Here is a 19,843-nt window from a genome sequence, read left to right on the forward strand (position 1 = left end):
TAAATCTCAAATAGGACCAGTTTAAAGAATCATACATGAGGTGGTGAAATAAAATGCATGTAATTATTGTATCTTGAAGACATTATATAGGCCTATGCCACTTACTGCTTGCGTGAGTTGAGTTGAGATGGTGTTGTACTCCGTCATGCCTGGTTGAGTGTACTCAATAGTGTAAGCTCCATTTAATGTTAGGACTGCCCGTATCTTCTGAACATCTCCATCTTTGGGATCAGCATACATAGACTTATCATCTCGAGTACATAATGTATGTTTATATTTTATATGTAAGATATGAGGAAAGAGAGAACAGCTCTAAAATTATCGTCCCCTTGTTGTTAAATCAATATACTTAGTATAGGCCTACGTATTTACACAACAACAACAGCAAAATCAACTTTGCCCTCAGTCAAAATGAGGTATGTGTAACCGCCCGCCCCCCTCCCCCGAAAGGTTTAACATAACGGAGTTCACAAATAGCTAAGCGATCAATCTGCTACAAATCTTAATGTGACATCTTCATTGGTTGTTACCCTGTGCATTTATTTCGAAGTAAATCGTATGAAGGCATTTCTTTTACCCGTACAAATTTGCATGATATTTTCTCAGTGTTTCTTTGGTCGAAATTCTATCTGCTACTTTCAAAATGGTCAAATGAAAAAAAAACTGCTTTTGTTACAAATGTGGTTAAAATTTAACTTATTATACATGTAGGCTATTCTATTTATATAAGTATATAAATGAATGTAATGGCTTGTGGAATAAAATGGGAACTGCTTCTTACCAAACTCACAGTTGGTCCCTACATATCCATCCACGCATGAACAAATGTACGAACCAAACGTGTTGCTGCAATTCCCACCATTCTCGCAGGGCTGGAATGTTTCACACTCATTTACGTCTGTTTTGGGAACATCAAATGGTGAGCACGGAATTATAAGAAGTTAGTAACACGCATGTAATTTGCTCAGATGACCAAGAACGCGTGTTCAACATCCTCTTCAACGAGCTGTACAAAATCCTCCATTACACGTTACGTGGGGAAAGACTTAAAATTACATTTATTGTGTTGCTTTCTGTAGTGCAAAAGTACATTGTATACCAGATACATGCCAATGTTAAAGGTCCTGTTTACCATTGGGAGCAGTGATTTAAAAAATGTTCAAGATATCACTTTTGATGCATATGTGTAGGTCAGTTGTATCACAAAACATCCTACCATATAAAGTTTTTGCTATAAAGCCTAAAATATAAGGAGATATCACTATTTTTCTCATTAAATCGTAACTGTAGACGGTTTAGTCTGGAAACATTTTTTTTTATAACTATTGTTCACCTTTTGTATATTCAAGAATACTTAGCATTATACCGGTTCAAATTTTTACATTGGTTGTTTCTATCCCGAATTCACATTTTAGAACTATTTTGAAGCTGTAATGCTGGGTGCTTGTTTCATCTGCAAATGGTAAATTATGCCTTTAGATACTACTCGCATTCAGTCAGGGCAAAAAATATTTTGAATGAATTTTTAAGACCTGAAATTGACAAAGGCTTCACAATTTTTGCATACCCAATTCACAGTTCGTCCCTTGCCATCCCTCTAGGCAAACACATGAGTAGAATCCAAACATATTTGTGCATTCTCCTCGGTTTGAGCATATGTCATCCTCAGCACATTCGTCGATATCTAATTGGGAGAGAAAAAGAACATGAAAAGAATGACTTGACAACAATCACACGAAGACGTTTGGCACGATTCAAGCCAACAATGAGGAAGTTTGTAGATGTTTGCATGATGCCAGCAAAGTCGCCAGACCTTTTCCCGTTGTTAAAGCCAATGCAGTGATTTCCTCATTTTTTTCCAGAAAATGATGTAAAATAAGCAGTTGTGATTGCTTTTGTTATTAGCTAACACTGATAAAGAGTCCTGGAAATATATATTTTGGAAAAGAGACGACGATCAGAGAGATGTTGTATCACAGAGTGGAGTGGTTGCATGTAAAATTAATTTTATTCACCGGATTGACAGTTGTTTCCATTCCAACCAGGCGGGCACGCGCAGATATATGAGCCGTTGGTGTTCGTACAGGTCGCTCCATTTTCACACGGGTTGTCACTGTTGCATTCATCGATATCTTAATTAGAGAAGGATAAATGCAAGTAATCTTTGTTGCATTGACATTAATGATGCATAAAAATTATTTATATGTAGCATGTAAGTTTGGGGAAAAAAGATGATTTGTGTTATGCTCCTGGGCTGAAAACCCCTTTCACGGCATACAAGTTACCTAAAATATCATTGTTTCCTCAGAGTTAACTCTAATTTGTTTTGCACAAAGACACACAAAGCCACATACTTAGTACATGACTGTATCTCAAAACTTTCCAACTCGGTCTTTGCTTCTCTTACGGACATACGGAATTACTCATTCACTGAAAAGAATCATATTACACGTTGTCACACTAGGCAACGTTAGAAAGTTCAGCATGTCTGAGGGAAAGAGAAATATTTTGTTCTTTCAACTTTACTATCACATAAAGACGAAGGACAAAAATAATACAGACTTTTATGAGTACTAAAAGTATGCAGGCTATAAACAGGTAAAATTTAACATTCACACACGCACACACACACACAAACAAACTAACCAACACTCACACACACATTCACATAAAATGAACACCCCCACCCCATCCCGAATATACGCAAAGTTTTCCTGACACTCTATCCAATCCAAAAAAAAACAAAACAAAACAAAAACCCAGTATGGACTAATCTCTCTGATACTTCCTCAAGGCGATAAACCCGGGTAATGTATCAGCTCATATATCTGTATTTCATTCTCTTCATAATACTTACTTTAGTTCAAAATTCAAAGTTCAAATTTATTTCCATTCGACATAAAATCATCAAACAATTCATACAATGAAAACACATAGATACAAATACATGAATATCAAAAGAAATATACACACATACACAAAACAACAACAAGAACAAGAGCCGATGCGTAAATTCATGTGAATGGGGGGGGGGGGGTCAACAGAGAAGAGCAATAAGCCTTGTAAATCGCTGACCCCTAGAAAACATAAATAATGTGTAAAATTTATCGGGAGTATAGAAACGAAACTAAGGAGGAAAAGAAATGGACAGGACTGAAGAACAAATCAAAAGACATAAATAAGTGTAATTAAAGTAATCACTCTGAATGAGAATATGAATTCAGGAGTAAAAATTTATAATTCCTTTTAAAACTATTTAAAGACGGTTTCATTTTCAAATCAAATGGTATTTCGGTCCATATTAATGGACCTTTATAAAAAAAACTGTATTCTTAGAAATATTTGTTCTTACATGACATGAATGATAATCATTAGCTCGACGGGTGTTATAAGCATAAACATTACTATTCAATAAAAATTTGGAAGAAATATTGGAGGTCACTTTAGAATATTGGACAGTCACTTTAGATTTCATACAATCCTTAACATACTTGCATTTTTGTTGCCCATATAAATACGCTAACTGTTGTTAAGTTTGGCAAAAGGAATGTTAAACAGAGAGTTAATTTGTTTCACATTATTCATCCTAGTCGCAATAACGCTCCATTACCATTTTGACAGTCATTTCCATCCCAACCAGGCGGGCACGCACAGATATATGAGCCGTTGGTGTTCGTACAGGTCGCACCATTTTCACATTGGTTAAGACTGTCGCATTCATCCAAATCTTGAATTAAAAAAAAATCGAAAAGTTACATTTACCAATGTTTACTGCAGTATTTGATGTATTTGATCAGATATGACATTATTCACGTCGATGTACAGCAATTTATCATTCAGTTGCAAAAGATTAGATATGATAGTATGTTTGCAACCTATGAGTTTGGTATTACTGTTTATGTACAGGAAATTATGACCAGATTAGACCACATTGACCACATCACACAGTTGCATTACTGAAGAACAAGTAACTTGCTGTATATATATATATATACATATATATATAATGTCTTTAATATTGGATGTCCTTCACTTTCATCATTCCCTAAAATACCCTTGGTACAAGTCGTATAAATTGTTATAATTTTTGTTATTTACATAAGGGTATAGGGCCTGTATCGCCCATATCTATTACCTTTTGTTCAATTCGTGGATATGATTTTTAGGCCAAAATACATTTTATTTTCGACAAAAAAGAACAATACATTTTTCGGAATAGTATCCTGAATTCATTACAACATATCATGTAGATCTACTTCCTCACATATCTTATGGGAAAGCCAGTCGTTTTCATCCTGAGGTCTTTGACAAAGTATGTTTTGGGCAACCTGTTCGCATAACGATTATTTTACCGTTTTTCTAATGTTTCTTGATTATGTAGACGAATTACTATCTCTGAATAAAGTTGCATGTTCTCAATGTGTATGTGTATGTGTATGTCTATGTGTATGTGTATACATGTGAAAGCGTATACACTGTACTTCATGTAACCATCCGATTTGATTGAATGAAAACTGTATACTTTTAATGATTAGCTTGTACGGTACATGTATCGTTGTATTGTGTTATAAAGTCATATCAATGTATTGTAGTAATGTAACGTAAGTGAGGGGACTGCAATCTACAAGTTCGCTTTTTAGCAGCCCCTCAATTTCCATTTCCATGAAGTTCTTTTAACCCGTTCCATGCCGAATTCTGAAATTCCCATAGATTTAATACACAGGCTGCCAGGTTCCCGTAAGGAATGGGTTAAGAACCAATATGTATTATAATGTTCCAATATATGTAATCATGTCAAAGTGTATTACCTGTGTTTGATTGGAAATGAAAATAAAAAAACATGCATGTGAACATGCATGTGTGAAATGAAATGAAATGAATGTTCAGAAAGCACTCACCAATAAAAACACTGCCAATATCAAGCGCAATGAAGTAGGCGTTATTACCAATGGCATCATTGAGAGCGGCATACACAGCCGTGCTGTCTGCCGGGTTCGTTGCGTTGAAGTCGAGATCCATGGTGGCTATCAAGCTACCGAGCCTGATTTGGTGTGTGTATAATGTATGTTTAATATCACATGGTAGCATTCTTAAGACAGAAAGTATACTATGAGAATACAATTTCGGTCTAAAATTTCAAAAATATTAATATTAAGGTTGCCTAAGTTACCTTTGAATGTACCCCCATACTGCATTTGAAAATATTTTGAATAGGAAGGTTACTTTGCACATTTATTTTTGCATCTTTATTGCCAATGAGATGCTCATTATTGCTTCTCAGATGATCAAATCGTGGTCCCCATAAACAGAAGGAACAAAAACAAACAAACAAAGCAAATTGAGACAAACCAAAACAAAGACGCGCATTCTGTGAGCACGCAGGTTTTCATCATGTTTAGATTCAATTCCAGTGAATATGGGTGGAAATTTTAAGTTCTTTACTTTCGGTATTAAAGTTGAAGTGCAAACTGTGGTGTGACTATTTTTTTGTGTGTGTTTATGATTTATCTTGTTCTCATTTAAGTTTTACTTTCTGTTTTTCGAATGTAAATTGCATGATCCATTTCTGCAAGTGGCTTTCGCTTTTTGAAAAAAAAAAGAAGAAGAAAGGGATAGTTAAACAACAAAGAAGAGCAACAAGAGAATTAACGATAATCTTATTGACAAGTACTTTTTTGGTAGTATTAATGTAAGCTGTCACGCTCACTTAGAAAAAAAAGGGTTGTTTACTTACTCAGTTGTGTTCACTGATGAACCAAAGTACGCAAAATCGAAGGATGACATCACATTGTCAACCTTGTAGGATGAATAATAATAATATCATGAATATGTATACAAGTTACTCGTGAGAAAGAAAAAAAAAACTCCATTCTCCACATTTTCAACTTCGTTGGGAGCTTAAATAATTGTAATGTATAGGTCCAGTTACATATCGAGGTCTTGATATAATGCTGGAAAACAAGTTGAACAGAAGACTGAATACTGTAACAACAGCCAATACTAAATCTCAAATAGGACCAGTTTAAAGAATCAGACATGAGGTGGTGAAATAAAATGCATGTAATTATTGTATCTTGAAGACATTATATAGGCCTATGCCACTTACTGCTTGCGTGAGTTGAGTTGAGATGGTGTTGTACTCCGTCATGCCTGGTTGAGTGTACTCAATAGTGTAAGCTCCATTTAATGTTAGGACTGCCCGTATCTTCTGAACATCTCCATCTTTGGGATCAGCATACATAGACTTATCATCTCGAGTACAATAATGTATGTTTATATTTTATATGTAAGATATGAGGAAAGAGAGAACAGCTCTAAAATTATCGTCCCCTTGTTGTTAAATCAATATACTTAGTATAGGCCTACGTATTTACACAACAACAACAGCAAAATCAACTTTGCCCTCAGTCAAAATGAGGTATGTGTAACCGCCCGCCCCCCTCCCCCGAAAGGTTTAACATAACGGAGTTCACAAATAGCTAAGCGATCAATCTGCTACAAATTTTAATGTGACATCTTCATTGGTTGTTACCCTGTGCATTTATTTCGAAGTAAATCGTATGAAGGTATTTCTTTTACCCGTACAAATTTGCATGATATTTTCTCAGTGTTTCTTTGGTCGAAATTCTATCTGCTATTTTCAAAATGGTCAAATGAAAAAAAAAATGCTTTTGTTATAAATGTGGTTAAAATTAAACTTATTATACAAGTAGGCTATTCTATTTATATAAGTATATAAATGAATGTAATGGCTTTGTGGAATAAAATGGGAACTGCTTCTTACCAAACTCACAGTTGGTCCCTACATATCCATCCACGCATGAACAAATGTACGAACCAAACGTGTTGCTGCAATTCCCACCATTCTCGCAGGGCTGGAATGTTTCACACTCATTTACGTCTGTTTTGGGAACATAAAATGGTGAACACGGAATTATAAGAAGTTAGTAACACGCACAGCCCCACATGTTGTTAGATATTATAGTCATTACATTATTATGTATTTAGATCGATGAAATGTGTACTTTATTTCAAACATCGCATCGTAAATGACTTCTAGAAGGAATATTCTAGGACATTAAAAGTTCCGATATACATCGTGTAGCATACAATTATACATATATTCAATCTTTTTTTTGGGGGGGGGGGGTTGTCATAGTCTTTGTATATTATTTCTTCCCTCTTTGCACACTACAACATGAAGAAAAAGAAGCAATTATATACTTGATTTATGTGATCTTATAGAGGTCAACAATGTACATTCCCTATCCCTTCTGCGGTATATAGTACAGTACCATCGCAGGGAGTTATGTTCAACTTCCATGAAGCGCAGAGAAATATTATATGAATATTTTACACAAATTGAAATGTATGAGTGTGTTCTGTTTACATTAAGAATCACAGAATCACGGCATGTAATTTGCTCAGATGAACAAGAACGCGTGTTCAACATCCTCTTCAACGAGCTGTACAAAATCCTCCATTACACGTTACGTGGGGAAAGACTTAAAATTACATTTATTGTGTTGCTTTCTGTAGTGCAAAAGTACATTGTATACCAGATACATGCCAATGTTAAAGGTCCTGTTTACCATTGGGAGCAGTGATTTAAAAAAATGTTCAAGATATCACTTTTGATGCATATGTGTAGGTCAGTTGTATCACAAAACATCCTACCATATAAAGTTTTTGCTATAAAGCCTAAAATATAAGGAGATATCACTATTTTTCTCATTAAATCGTAACTGTAGACGGTTTAGTCTGGAAACATTTTTTTAATAACTATTGTTCACCTTTTGTATATTCAAGAATACTTAGCATTACACCGGTTCAAATTTTTACATTGGTTGTTTCTATCCCGAATTCACATTTTAGAACTATTTTGAAGCTGTAATGCTGGGTGCTTGTTTCATCTGCAAATGGTAAATTATGCCTTTAGATACTACTCGCATTCAGTCAGGGCAAAAAATATTCTGAATGAATTTTTTAAGACCTGAAATTGACAAAGGCTTCACAATTTTTGCATACCCAATTCACAGTTCGTCCCTTGCCATCCCTCTAGGCAAACACATGAGTAGAATCCAAACATATTTGTGCATTCTCCTCGGTTTGAGCATATGTCATCCTCAGCACATTCGTCGATATCTAATTGGGAGAGAAAAAGAACATGAAAAGAATGATTTGACAACAATCACACGAAGACGTTTGGCACGATTCAAGCCAACAATGAGGAAGTTTGTAGATGTTAGCATGATGCCAGGTAAGTCGTCAGACCTTCTCCCGTTGTTAAAGCCAATGCAGTGATTTCCTCACTTTTTTTTTCCAGAAAATGATGTAAAATAAGCAGTTGTGATTGCTTTTGTTATTAGCTAACACTGATAAAGAGTCCTGGAAATATATATTTTGGAAAAGAGACGACGATCAGAGAGATGTTGTATCATAGAGTGGAGTGGTTGCATGTAAAATTAATTTTATTCACCGGATTGACAGTTGTTTCCATTCCAACCAGGCGGGCACGCGCAGATATATGAGCCGTTGGTGTTCGTACAGGTCGCTCCATTTTCACACGGGTTGTCACTGTTGCATTCATCGATATCTATACAATAAATTTGGAGATTAATTTTCTTTGATTATGAATGCCGTATGGGTGCCACAAAGCAAGTAGATTATCAAAATTGCATTGATATTTTGTTGAAAATAATTTCTGCATTTTTTCCGTTTAGGAAACTAAGACCTCGGATAGGACATAAAATGCAGGTCCCGTGTATGAGAGAGTAACAACTCATGCACATAAAAGATTCCGCTTCATTCATTCATCGAAAAGAGCAGGGTGTTAAACCCGGTGAAGTGGTCCCACCTCACATCCAACTGGACCCCATGGAAGACCAGCTTAACGTAGCTGAATATGGGCTATCCAGCTATCTTCTCAGGTGGAAAATGAACAAACAAACAAACAAACAAACAAACACAAAATCACATTGGAGGGCTACAACCCTCCAATAGCCCTCCACATGCATAGCCCTCCAAATGTACGATATATATATATCGTACATTTGCATCACTGAGGAGCAAGTGACTTGCTGAATGTACATGCAATGTATGTTCATTCATTTAGATGTCCTACAGTTTCATGATTCAACACTTACTCCTGGAACTCTCTGTTGCAACCTTTGCTTTTTTTGCTTTTTTTTTTTTTGCTTTTTTCCGGGGTAAATGTATTTCCTCACTCCAAATTTCATTTTATTTTAAGAACACGAAACGATAGGTTATGTCGGAATGATACCCTATAATTATCAATACATGCATACATATCGTATACATACAATATCATGTTCATATTTCATTATCTTTTATTGTAGGATATGTAGTGTATACGGCCAATCATTATTCATTCAACAATCATTGTTCAAGATATTTGAATCAGACACGCACTTTGACTGGTGGCCACTTATAATCGCTTATATTGGGGATTGAACTCAGCAGACCTTCTTTTTCCTTATTATCATTAAGCATACCCATTCCACAGTTCGACCCTTGCCATCCATCTGTACATATGCATGTGAAAGATCCCATCGTATTTGTGCATTCTCCTTCATTTTCACATGGTTCGGTCTCTGTGCATTCGTCGATGTCTGTCGTGGTGAAACAAATCGTGATAGTTTGAGATGAAGACGAATTGTAGAATTTGATACCGTACACTACGGTGTGCGTAAACGTAAAGGTCTGGGTTAAATCAAGTGTTAACCATGTTTGTTGAAATTTGTTAGCGCAATGAAAAACACATAAGAGTGGATATAGGAATGCGCTAACTGCTTTTCTTTTCTTTTAGATAAAACAAAATAGTCCGTCTTCCCCATCTCTCCTTTACAAATTTCCTTCTCAAAAAACAAGTCATTTCGCATGCATTTATTTTCAGGCTACAAAGTCATCAAGTCTTACTCAAATAATGTAGAGTTTATGCTTTCCCGCTTCATTTTGCACAAAAGTATTGCAGTTCCTGCGACCACTTAATAATTCATAGTTTGATTTGTGTAAGAAACCAAAAATTTCACATCAAATCTTGCAGGATATTATGACCCTATGTTCTGATACTGCCTACGAAATCTCAGTCACGTTATATGAATTACCGAAAAAGTCACACAAGCGTATGTATACAATGTCTCCCAAAACTCAACAAAGCAAATTTTTAGTTAGTGGTTATTCCTCTTTCTCTTTGGCGACACGAAGAGTTACTCATTCACATATCCACAAAAAAAAAACCTCCACAAGTTGTCCCACTATACGGACGGTTAGAAAGTTCAAAGGATATATGCCCGAAAAGAAAACGATATTATTAACCATCCTCGGGTTCGTCCTATCATCGTGTCATGCTGGATTACAGAAGACAATAATGCCCAATCGTATTAATACCCAATTTATGCATGGTGTAACCCCTGACGTACCTTCAAACACGCACGCACAAACACCCGCAAACACAACTCACCCACCCCCTCGAACATCATTATGTCTACATAATCTTCCTGACATTCCGTCCAGTCTAGAAAATACGAAGCGACTCTGAGTTGCCTCGAGGCGACGGGTCCGCTGTACTTCATTCAAATCATGTAATTATACCATACATGTCTTTGTAATTTTAATGAAGAAGACAATTATATTTATAGGCCTATATAAAGCTAAACACAGACACAATTTTTTTCAATATTTCTTGGTCAAAATAATGTTCTTTTACCGTTTTGACACTTGTCTCCATCCCAACCAGGTAGGCACGCACAGAGATATGAGCCATCGGTGTTCGTACAGGTAGCTCCGTTTTCACACGGGTTGTCATTGTCACATTCATCGATATCTACACAATAAATTTGGAGATTACTTTCTTTCATTATGAATGCCGTATGCGTGCCACAAAGCAAGTAGATTATCAAAATTGCATCGATATATTTGTTGAAAATGATTTCTGCATTTTTTCCGTGGAGGAAACTAAGACCTCGGATAGGACATAAAATGCAGGTCCCGTGTATGAGAGAGTAACAACTCATGCACGTGAAAGATCCCGCTTCATTCATTCATCGCAAAGAGCAGGGTGTTAAACCCGGTGAAGTCGGATATGAGGATATCCAACTGGACCCCATGGAAGACCAGCTTAACGTAGCTGAATATGGGCTATCCAGCCATCTTCTCAGATGGAAAATGAACAAACAAATAAACAAACAAAAACAAAACCATGATTGGAGGGCTATATCGTACATTTGCATCACTGAGGAGCAAGTAACTTGCTGAATGTACATGCAATGTATGTTCATTCATTTAGATGTCCTACAGTTTCATGATTCAACACTTACTCCTGGAACTCTCTGTTGCAACCTTTGCTTTTTTTTTTTTTTGCTTTTTTCCGGGGTAAATGTATTTCCTCACTCCAAATTTCATTTTATTTTAAGAACACGAAACGATAGGTTATGTCAGAATGATACCCTATAATTATCAATACATGCATACATATCGTATACATACAATATCATGTTCATATTTCATTATCTTTTATTGTCGGATATATAGTGTATACGGCCAATCATTATTCATTCAACAATCATTGTTCAAGATATTTGAATCAGACACGCACTTTGACTGTGTTGGCCACTTATAATCGCTTATTGGGGATTGAACTCAGCAGACATTCTTTTTCCTTATTATCATTAAGCATACCCATTCCACAGTTCGACCCTTGCCATCCATCTGTACATATGCATGTGAAAGATCCCATCGTATTTGTGCATTCTCCTTCATTTTCACATGGTTCGCCCTCTGTGCATTCGTTGATGTCTGTCGTGGTGAAACAAATCGTGACAGTTTGAGATGAAGACGAATTGTAGAATTTAATACCGTACACTACAGTATGCGTGAACGTAAAGGTCTGGGTTAAATCAAGTGTAAACCATGTTTGTTGAAATTTGTTCGTGCAATGAAAAACACATAGGAGTGGATATAGCAATGCGCTAACTTCTTTTCTTTTCTTTTAAATAAAACAAAATCGTACGTCTTCCCCATCTCTCCTTTGCAAATTTCCTTCTAAAAAAGCAAGCACTTCGCATTCATTTTTTTTTTCAGGCTACAAAGTCATCGAGTCTTACTCAAATAATGTAGAGTTTCTGCTTTCCCGCTACATTTTGCACCAAAGTTCCTGCGACCAATTAATGATTCGTAGTTTGATTTGTATACAAAAACCACAAATTTCACATCAAATCTTGTAGGATATTATGACCCTATATTCTAATACTGCCTGCGAAACCTCATTCACATTATACGATTTACCGAAAAAGTCACACAAGCGTATGTATTTATATGTCTCACAAAAATCAGCAAAGCAATCTTTATTTAGTGGCTATTCCTTTTTTTGTTTTGGTCAAAATGATGTTGATTTACCATTTTGACAGTTGTTTCCATTCCAACCAGGCAGGCACGCACAGAGGTAAGAGCCCTCGGTGTTCGTACAGGTAGCTCCATTTTCACACGGGTTGTCATTGTCACATTCATCGATATCTATACAATAAATTTGACCATTCATTTCTTTGATAAAAAGTCAATGAGTCCACACTGAGCGATAGGAATATGTAGACAGAAATGACGTCAATAAGTATGTAGGGGAAGGGGTGAAGTAGGACCTATATTGGTTTTATGTGGCGGAAATTATGACGACACTAGAGGACGCGTCATACATTCGCATTATTGCGGATCACGTAACTTGCTGTATGTATGATATTTCATAAATATACCCTTCAGTTTCATCTACCAGCACTTTACTCTTGGTACAAGCCGTATGAACGGTTGAAACCTCTGTAACTTTGTAAACGCTGTACTTTGCACTTGACGCTTTTTGTCCATTCATGGAAAAAATAATAATTTTTCATACAAAATCGTATTTCTTTGTTTGGGAATGATACACGAGAGTAATCGATGCATATGATGTAGACATACATCTTTGTTTGTAGGATAATGTTCATAAACCCTATCTGTTTTTATTCATAAATTGCCACTCATATTCGAATTATAGACGAACACTTCGACCATGTTGACATATCGTAATCGCTTCCAATTTAGTAGGAAATGAAACTCAGTAAAGTTTTTATTTTCCTAATGTAAGCCTACCCGTTTCGCAGTTCGACCCTTGCCATCCATCTGTACATGTGCATGTAAAAGATCCCATCGTATTAGTGCATTCTCCTTCATTTTCACATGGTTCGGTCTCTGTGCATTCGTTGATGTCTGTCGTGGGAAAGCAAAATGAGGTGATAGTTCGAGACGCAGACAGATTTGATACCGTATACCTGTACTACAGATTGTGGGAATGTATACAATGGTATAGGGCTACGTTAATTCAAATGCAAGCCATGTTTCTTAAAATTTGTTCGTGCAATGGAGAACAAATAGCTCTGTACTCTAGTGGTTAATGGAGACGCCCTTGCATCAGAAGCTAATAAAACAAATCAATTCAATTTCGTAGGGCATAATAAGTCTCTGTTGTGCAAATATAGCAAACACATATATATTAAACACTATTCAAGGGTTATCTCTTTCGGAGACACAAGGAGTAGTAGCTCATTCACCTAAAAAAAATGCAAAAATTGTCATGATAGCCCCATAAGAAAGTTCAGATGACGTATACAATACGAGAAAACAAAAAGAAAGCTTTCTTCCCATTTACTTCACTGAACACCAACCTGATTCACACGCTCTCCCTGTAAAGCCAGGTTCACACGTACATGTGAAGGTCGACAGATCATCAGTATTTTCACACGCCACCTCGTTAGCGCATGGCTCAGTGTCACATAATGCTGTAAATAGAATAGCAATAGCACATGTCGAGTTATGCTTTTGCACTCATAAATCACGATTGAAGGATATAATATCGTTCATGAATTCAGTCAGACACGCACTCTTTATTTGGCATAAGAGAAACAAAGGGTTTTTTGTTTCGTTTTGTTTCATTTTTTTTGAGAGAGAGAGAGAGAGAGAGACCACTGGTTCCAAAGGGAGGCATATACAATGCCGATATATGCATCAAATCATTTATCACATATAAATAATCAGTAAATACTCACGTGTTGTAATGTCAGTGGTGACGTTATCTGAAATCCGATTTACTGCTTCCATAACATTGTCATTGAGGTTATCAAGAATGCTTGTCAGGGCACTGTTGTCCTCCTCCCGCACAAATATTATGCTAAAGTAGATGACGACGCTGCCCTCTCTGTGAGCATAAATCAATGCGAAGAGTAATGCAATGACAATTGGTAAATACTGCTGTTTGTCTGCAATGAAAACGTGCTGCCGAGGAGAGTTCTATCATACATACGAGAGATAATAAGGTGATCTCATGATGGAGAAATGGCCAAATCTACAGTAGATATCATTCAGTCCATTTTATTATGGTCATGGAAAGCAGAGATATAGAAAACAACTACTATCAATGGAATGAAAGCAAAGGTGCGCAGCTATTTCTTTTTACTCAATAAATAGAAGATACAACATAGAACAGAAAAAAAGACTTTATCAATATATTATAGTCGAGTCGACGAGATCAGCAGTGAACATGAAAATGACAGATTTATTCCTTCACTCTGTGTAGTGTTTTCAGATGACAAACTAACCTGATATCAATCACATCTACACCGCGATACGATGCGTCGTTCTTATACTGTTCATCAATCTGTAAAAAGTAATAAACAAGTATTCAAAACATCAACTTCGCGAATGACAATAACTGATAATAGCAACAAAGCCTTTCGCACGAAAAACATTTTATGTCATATAAAACCTACAAAGAGAACGCTATATATCCACTCTCTTCGCTCTACCAAACAATTATTCTTTGCAGTTGTCACACAATCCCATCCAGTGGAGAAATTTAGTATTAGTGTATAATGTTTGTACGTATGTATGTATCTATCTTTAGCTATATGATCCTGTTTATCGAGAAGATGTATGAACAAAAACAGATACATCATTCATTCTCATCTGCATGATGATATTCATGATAGCGAAGTGAATTAGTAATATTCATATGAATAAAATGGTTATGCCGAGAAAACCTTGTTAAAGAACACTATACCCCCAAACAGGAAATAAACAGCCACATACCGCGCCAATGAATTCCTCCTCTGTTTCCTGGTACTCGACCGAAGTTTTGTCACTCAATTTAGAGTCGAACGTGCGATCACTGAACGTCACCGTCATATTAACAGCCGTTGTCGCTTCCGTGTCTATGGTAAAAGTTGAACAATAGTCAGTGGTGGATCCAGGGAGGACCGCAACCGGCGCACGCCCCCCCCCCCTTATTTTTTTTTTGTTGAAACAAAAGAAATAAAAAGAAAAAAATGGGGGAGGGGTGCTTGCGCCCCCCTTTAATTTTGTAAACGCGCCCCCTCTTTACGGAATTCCTGGATCCGCCCCTGATAGTGGTACCTCAGTGAATACAAGAAAGAATCTATCAAACATACAGGCGAAATTATCGGATACATTGTATATCATTTTACTTGTACCTATATGATTAATAATAATTCTTATTGAAGTTTTATTTGAGGACTTACCACCGGTGGTGGTTGTTGGCCGAGTAGTCACAAATGGCATAACAACTGGTGAGGATGCGTCTGTTAATAACAAGGATGATAAAATCGCATGATTAACTTCATGTAATGTCACAAAGATGTCACTTTTACTTTCCCTGCATGCTAAATAATAGTTTACAATAGACTAAAAAAAAAAAAGAAAGATGTCATCACCACCACATTGATTAAGCCAGCACCACGTTATACACTAAGGAAATAAGCAATAGACTTGGTTAAAGCATCTAAGTGTACTCCAGCGAATGATACGTTTTAAATAAAACAGCAATCAAAAGAAAACAATCATAACGTCTGGGTCTGTTATCTTATTCGTCAAAGGAAGCACCTTAACTACGTCAGAAGATGGTTGTCAATGAAATTTCACTGTTTCCTTTCATGATCATTACATTCTTATAATACGACGAATACTTTCCTGATTTATGTTATTGTGAACATTGTCCGCACCTTAACTTTTTCTTAATTTCAAACAATTCTTTATTGCCCCGAACTCACACAAAAATTGCAATTGCCAAAACGAACGATCAGATTTTTTTCCCAGTTATTGATAACTGACTGTGACGTAATGTCCTCCCAAAGAGCCCTTTTCTTCTTTTGTGCTAGAGCACGGTTTGATTCGTGTTTTATTGACATTGCACAAAGGCCAGGCATCAGACCGAATTTTTACTGAACCCACTTGATATACGAATATGCGCACATCTCAAGGTCTAGCTTTATAAGATTAAGGTACATTCGTCACTGACAACTCCCCTACTGTCAATAAGCGACATGCTGCAGCTTGTTTGCCATGTTTGCAATGAATGAACATTCTCTAATGGAAATTCCTTCTTCATGGGGTCAACGTCAAATTCATGTCGCAGAGAACAATATCAACCCTCCTGCTGAGGAAAAGGGCAGGCGTTCTTTTTCTTTTTCTTTTTCTTTTTTTTAATACGGGTCTACTTGCCCATTTATCTAATTTGTTGAAATTTGCCAAAACACCCCAATACAATAACTGCTTCAGAAGACTTCATCGTGTGTCTATGTTTACACAGATTCTGTTGTATTATATCATATGGCTGAGCACATTTCATATGACCTCACTTCCCTTGTATTCTCTATTCTACCCTCGATATCTTTTTTAATATCGAGGAAGCCATACAGACTCATTTTATGTACTGGTACAATAGTTTGGTTTTGCCACCAGTTTTGTTCAAACAATTTTTATTATTAGAGTTGTTAAAATCCTTTTGGTATTATTTTTTGTAGGCCTACACGTGGAATCAAGAAATCTCAAGCGACACACACAGGCATATAAAAAGACACAGCAGAAGAAAAACTACTTATCAATTATGAATTTGCTGAGGATTATCATTTAGCACAATCGATAGATAAGCCGATGAGAACTACCACCTCCCCCACTAAAGATATCGATCTTATAAGTGATTCAAGGTGATGTCCGTATTGTACTTGATAATGTCTTTAAATAAAGCTACAGGTTTGGCGGGAGGACCCGTGAGGTTTTTGTTGAAACTGGCAACGCCGTAATAGTATATCCCTTTACCACTTATTCATAATGAATCTATTACTGTCGAGTTGAAAAATTCTGATCTATTGCCATTTTATCGGTATATCTAAACATTAATTTACTTAAAGAATTGCTCATACTCAAGTCCCCAAATACATGTCTCTGATTACTCTATTCTGTCTCCAATCAGTCGGGGTTTCGACGCAGTCAATCCACTACCACAGCTGTATTTAATATCTTTGAAAATTCATCGTCGAGTATGGACAATGGTCTGGTTTCTGGGCTTGTAACTCTAGATCTTTAAAAAAGGCTCTAGGGATGGTTGATCAAACAATAAAAAAAGTCAATGCTATACGGATTTGAAAGTTGTTGTTCACAAACTATGTAAATGGGAGAATGCAAAGAGCTGAAGTAAAATGATAACATTCCTGCACCAATTACGTATGGGGTGCCACAGGTCTCGATATTATTTATGTTTCTTATCAATGGTCAAACACGGTCAAACATTGTAACTCATCCATTTATGCAGATGACACATATATGTATTCATCTTCCAATGACCCCGTTGAAATCGAAGATGTATAAACCAAGACGTTAAGGGCATTTCTTTATGGCTTAGTGCGAGTAATGTAATCTTGGACGCAGATAAAGCAGAATGTATGAGATTTGGCTTTAGGAAAACGTTTAAACCATTTTCATGATACTGCTGTTACTCTTCGAATAAATCGTATATATTTGGAAAAAAAATAAAGATTGATATTTAGGAGGATACTTGATCCAAATCTCTTTGGAAACTGCATGCTGACCATTAATATTTCATATTTCCATATTGCATGTTTATAAACATGTATTAAATGCAGTAACTATTGTCAACAGCTCATAATGCATGCTCACCTCTTAATGCTAGTCCAAGCCCAACTCCGAGAGCTACGATTCCCGCTACGGCAAGAATCATGGCAGCGGCGATCATTCCAATTAGCCATCGTGGTTTCTTCCCATCACCACCACCTACATTCTCGAAGTCCTTGCGAGGTGTTTTAGTATGTCCATTTCCATGGAAACCGACTTCTACGTTATCGTCTGTGAGGTGCCGTGATTTCTTGATTGAGCCATCGACTGAAGACACAGCTCCGCCGGCGCTGTTGCCATTCACCCGATATGGGAAACCGTCGCCATAGTCGTTGTAACCGCGATTTGTACGCCCATTCTAACACGAAAAAATAGATGTGGGTGCAGTTGTTATAGGTGGAATACATGACACATTTGTTTTCCAGCGTAATTCACCACATGCAAGGGAAAATAAGCATGTTCATTATATATATATATATATATATATATATATATATATAAGCAACAAAACTGCAACAAAGTTCATGCTGTATTCACCAACGCTTTATTTCTTCACACAAATTTTCGAGCGTCTCGCCGCCCTTTCTCAAGTGTTGAGAAACTTTGTTGCAGTTTTGTTATTTATCTTTTTATCTTGCCAACACGTGGACATTTTATTTAATCACGGTACTAACATCACACACATTATAAATATGATCTATGTATATATGTATACGTTGGTGGTTTAAACGAAAGCAAATACACGTTATATGTTTAAGAAATAACCATCGTTGCATCATTAATGAATGAAAGTACACTTTAAGACATAAGAATTGATGTGAATTTAAAGAACCCTTTTTTAAGTGAAAAATTAAGAGATTATTGATATTTTATATGACATATTCTTCTAAAACTCTTTTAATACCACCAGTAAACGTTGGCTAAATTTTAGGGCTTACATGTTAGTAATTATGTACCGTAATATCATTAGCTAGAACTTGTGAAGCTTGTGAAAAATGGTTGGACTTACGTATCACCTAGTCCGTCGTTTAAAAAAAATAAAAGAGAACATAATCATGAAAATTATGATGGGAATCATTATGGTGTCATAGTAAAAACATTGAATACAAAGAAACATATCCATAGTTCTCTGCTGCGTCAGGTAATATGCAAAAGAAAAAAGAAAAAACAAAAAAGAATTGCGCAGAATAATATAACACCACATACAACTGGAAACTATTCGTACCTTTACTACTGAGACTGTCACTCTTCTCTTAATGACATTGAACTCCGCCGGATACACTACATTTAGACACTTACCTGCAACAACAAGAACAACTTAGAAGTGAATTCGTTCAAAAGAAAAATGAAAGCTTACCTGATTATCAGTGGCCATTGCCTGCCTTTTGGTGGCAGAGGTTCTTGAAAAGGTTTTTGTTAATCTGTTTTTCAGTCAGACAGGAACTCATTCGCGATGATAATATGACGATATGTGTGTTTCCGCGTTTCTACTGCTCCGTCGAGATCAATATGTACCGTTAGCACCAAAATGCACATATTTATAGCAGAAGGCGAGAGAACGAGCAGCGTCGTCTCGTATTTGAGAACAAATATTTAATCAGTTTGTTGGACTTTCACATTCGTATGATTGATATGGCACTTGTGAAGTTTTCTTGCAGAACAGGACGTTGTACTGTATATTGAAGGAGAATCCCAACCCTGTACAAGGTTTCCATTCGATTCATTCTTCGCTACTCGGATCGGATCGGATCCAAACAATTAGATACGATTGTTTTCGAGTCGTATTAGATTTTAAAGGACAAGATCATCTTAATAGACATGTGGATTGAGTGAATGTAGCAATATTAGTACAACACATCAATGAAAAGTTGAG

At 36.3% G+C, this 19,843-nt stretch overlaps 1 protein-coding gene across 4 annotated transcripts in view; it reads right to left on the reverse strand.

The window, feature by feature from the left end:
* Positions 1-19,490, reverse strand: part of LOC139709983 (uncharacterized) — a 75,116-nt gene extending 55,626 nt beyond the window's left edge. The window contains exons 1-23 of one of the 4 annotated variants that reach the window (XM_071621931.1): positions 19,328-19,490; positions 18,016-18,328; positions 15,582-15,641; positions 15,133-15,254; positions 14,643-14,701; positions 14,094-14,242; positions 13,713-13,826; positions 13,141-13,257; positions 12,418-12,534; positions 11,701-11,817; positions 10,730-10,846; positions 9,516-9,632; positions 8,480-8,596; positions 8,029-8,145; positions 6,785-6,901; positions 6,107-6,222; positions 5,735-5,796; positions 4,899-5,041; positions 3,611-3,727; positions 2,016-2,132; positions 1,568-1,684; positions 782-898; positions 106-221 (exon numbers count right to left, since the gene is read on the reverse strand). In XM_071621931.1, the coding sequence (XP_071478032.1) occupies positions 106-221; positions 782-898; positions 1,568-1,684; positions 2,016-2,132; positions 3,611-3,727; positions 4,899-5,041; positions 5,735-5,796; positions 6,107-6,222; positions 6,785-6,901; positions 8,029-8,145; positions 8,480-8,596; positions 9,516-9,632; positions 10,730-10,846; positions 11,701-11,817; positions 12,418-12,534; positions 13,141-13,257; positions 13,713-13,826; positions 14,094-14,242; positions 14,643-14,701; positions 15,133-15,254; positions 15,582-15,641; positions 18,016-18,328; positions 19,328-19,345 (2,676 nt within the window). In that variant the 5' untranslated portion in view covers positions 19,346-19,490. The remainder of the gene's footprint in view (positions 1-105; positions 222-781; positions 899-1,567; positions 1,685-2,015; positions 2,133-3,610; positions 3,728-4,898; positions 5,042-5,734; positions 5,797-6,106; positions 6,223-6,784; positions 6,902-8,028; positions 8,146-8,479; positions 8,597-9,515; positions 9,633-10,729; positions 10,847-11,700; positions 11,818-12,417; positions 12,535-13,140; positions 13,258-13,712; positions 13,827-14,093; positions 14,243-14,642; positions 14,702-15,132; positions 15,255-15,581; positions 15,642-18,015; positions 18,329-19,327) is intronic. The other 3 variants (XM_071621932.1, XM_071621933.1, XM_071621934.1) reach the window with 3 other exon arrangements.
* Positions 19,491-19,843: the final 353 nt, after the last annotated feature.

This window comes from Diadema antillarum, unplaced genomic scaffold (assembly GCF_040938485.1).
Source record: "Diadema antillarum isolate AM-2024a unplaced genomic scaffold, OU_Dant_1.0 seq00001485_RagTag, whole genome shotgun sequence".
NCBI classification, from domain to species: domain Eukaryota; kingdom Metazoa; phylum Echinodermata; class Echinoidea; order Diadematoida; family Diadematidae; genus Diadema; species Diadema antillarum.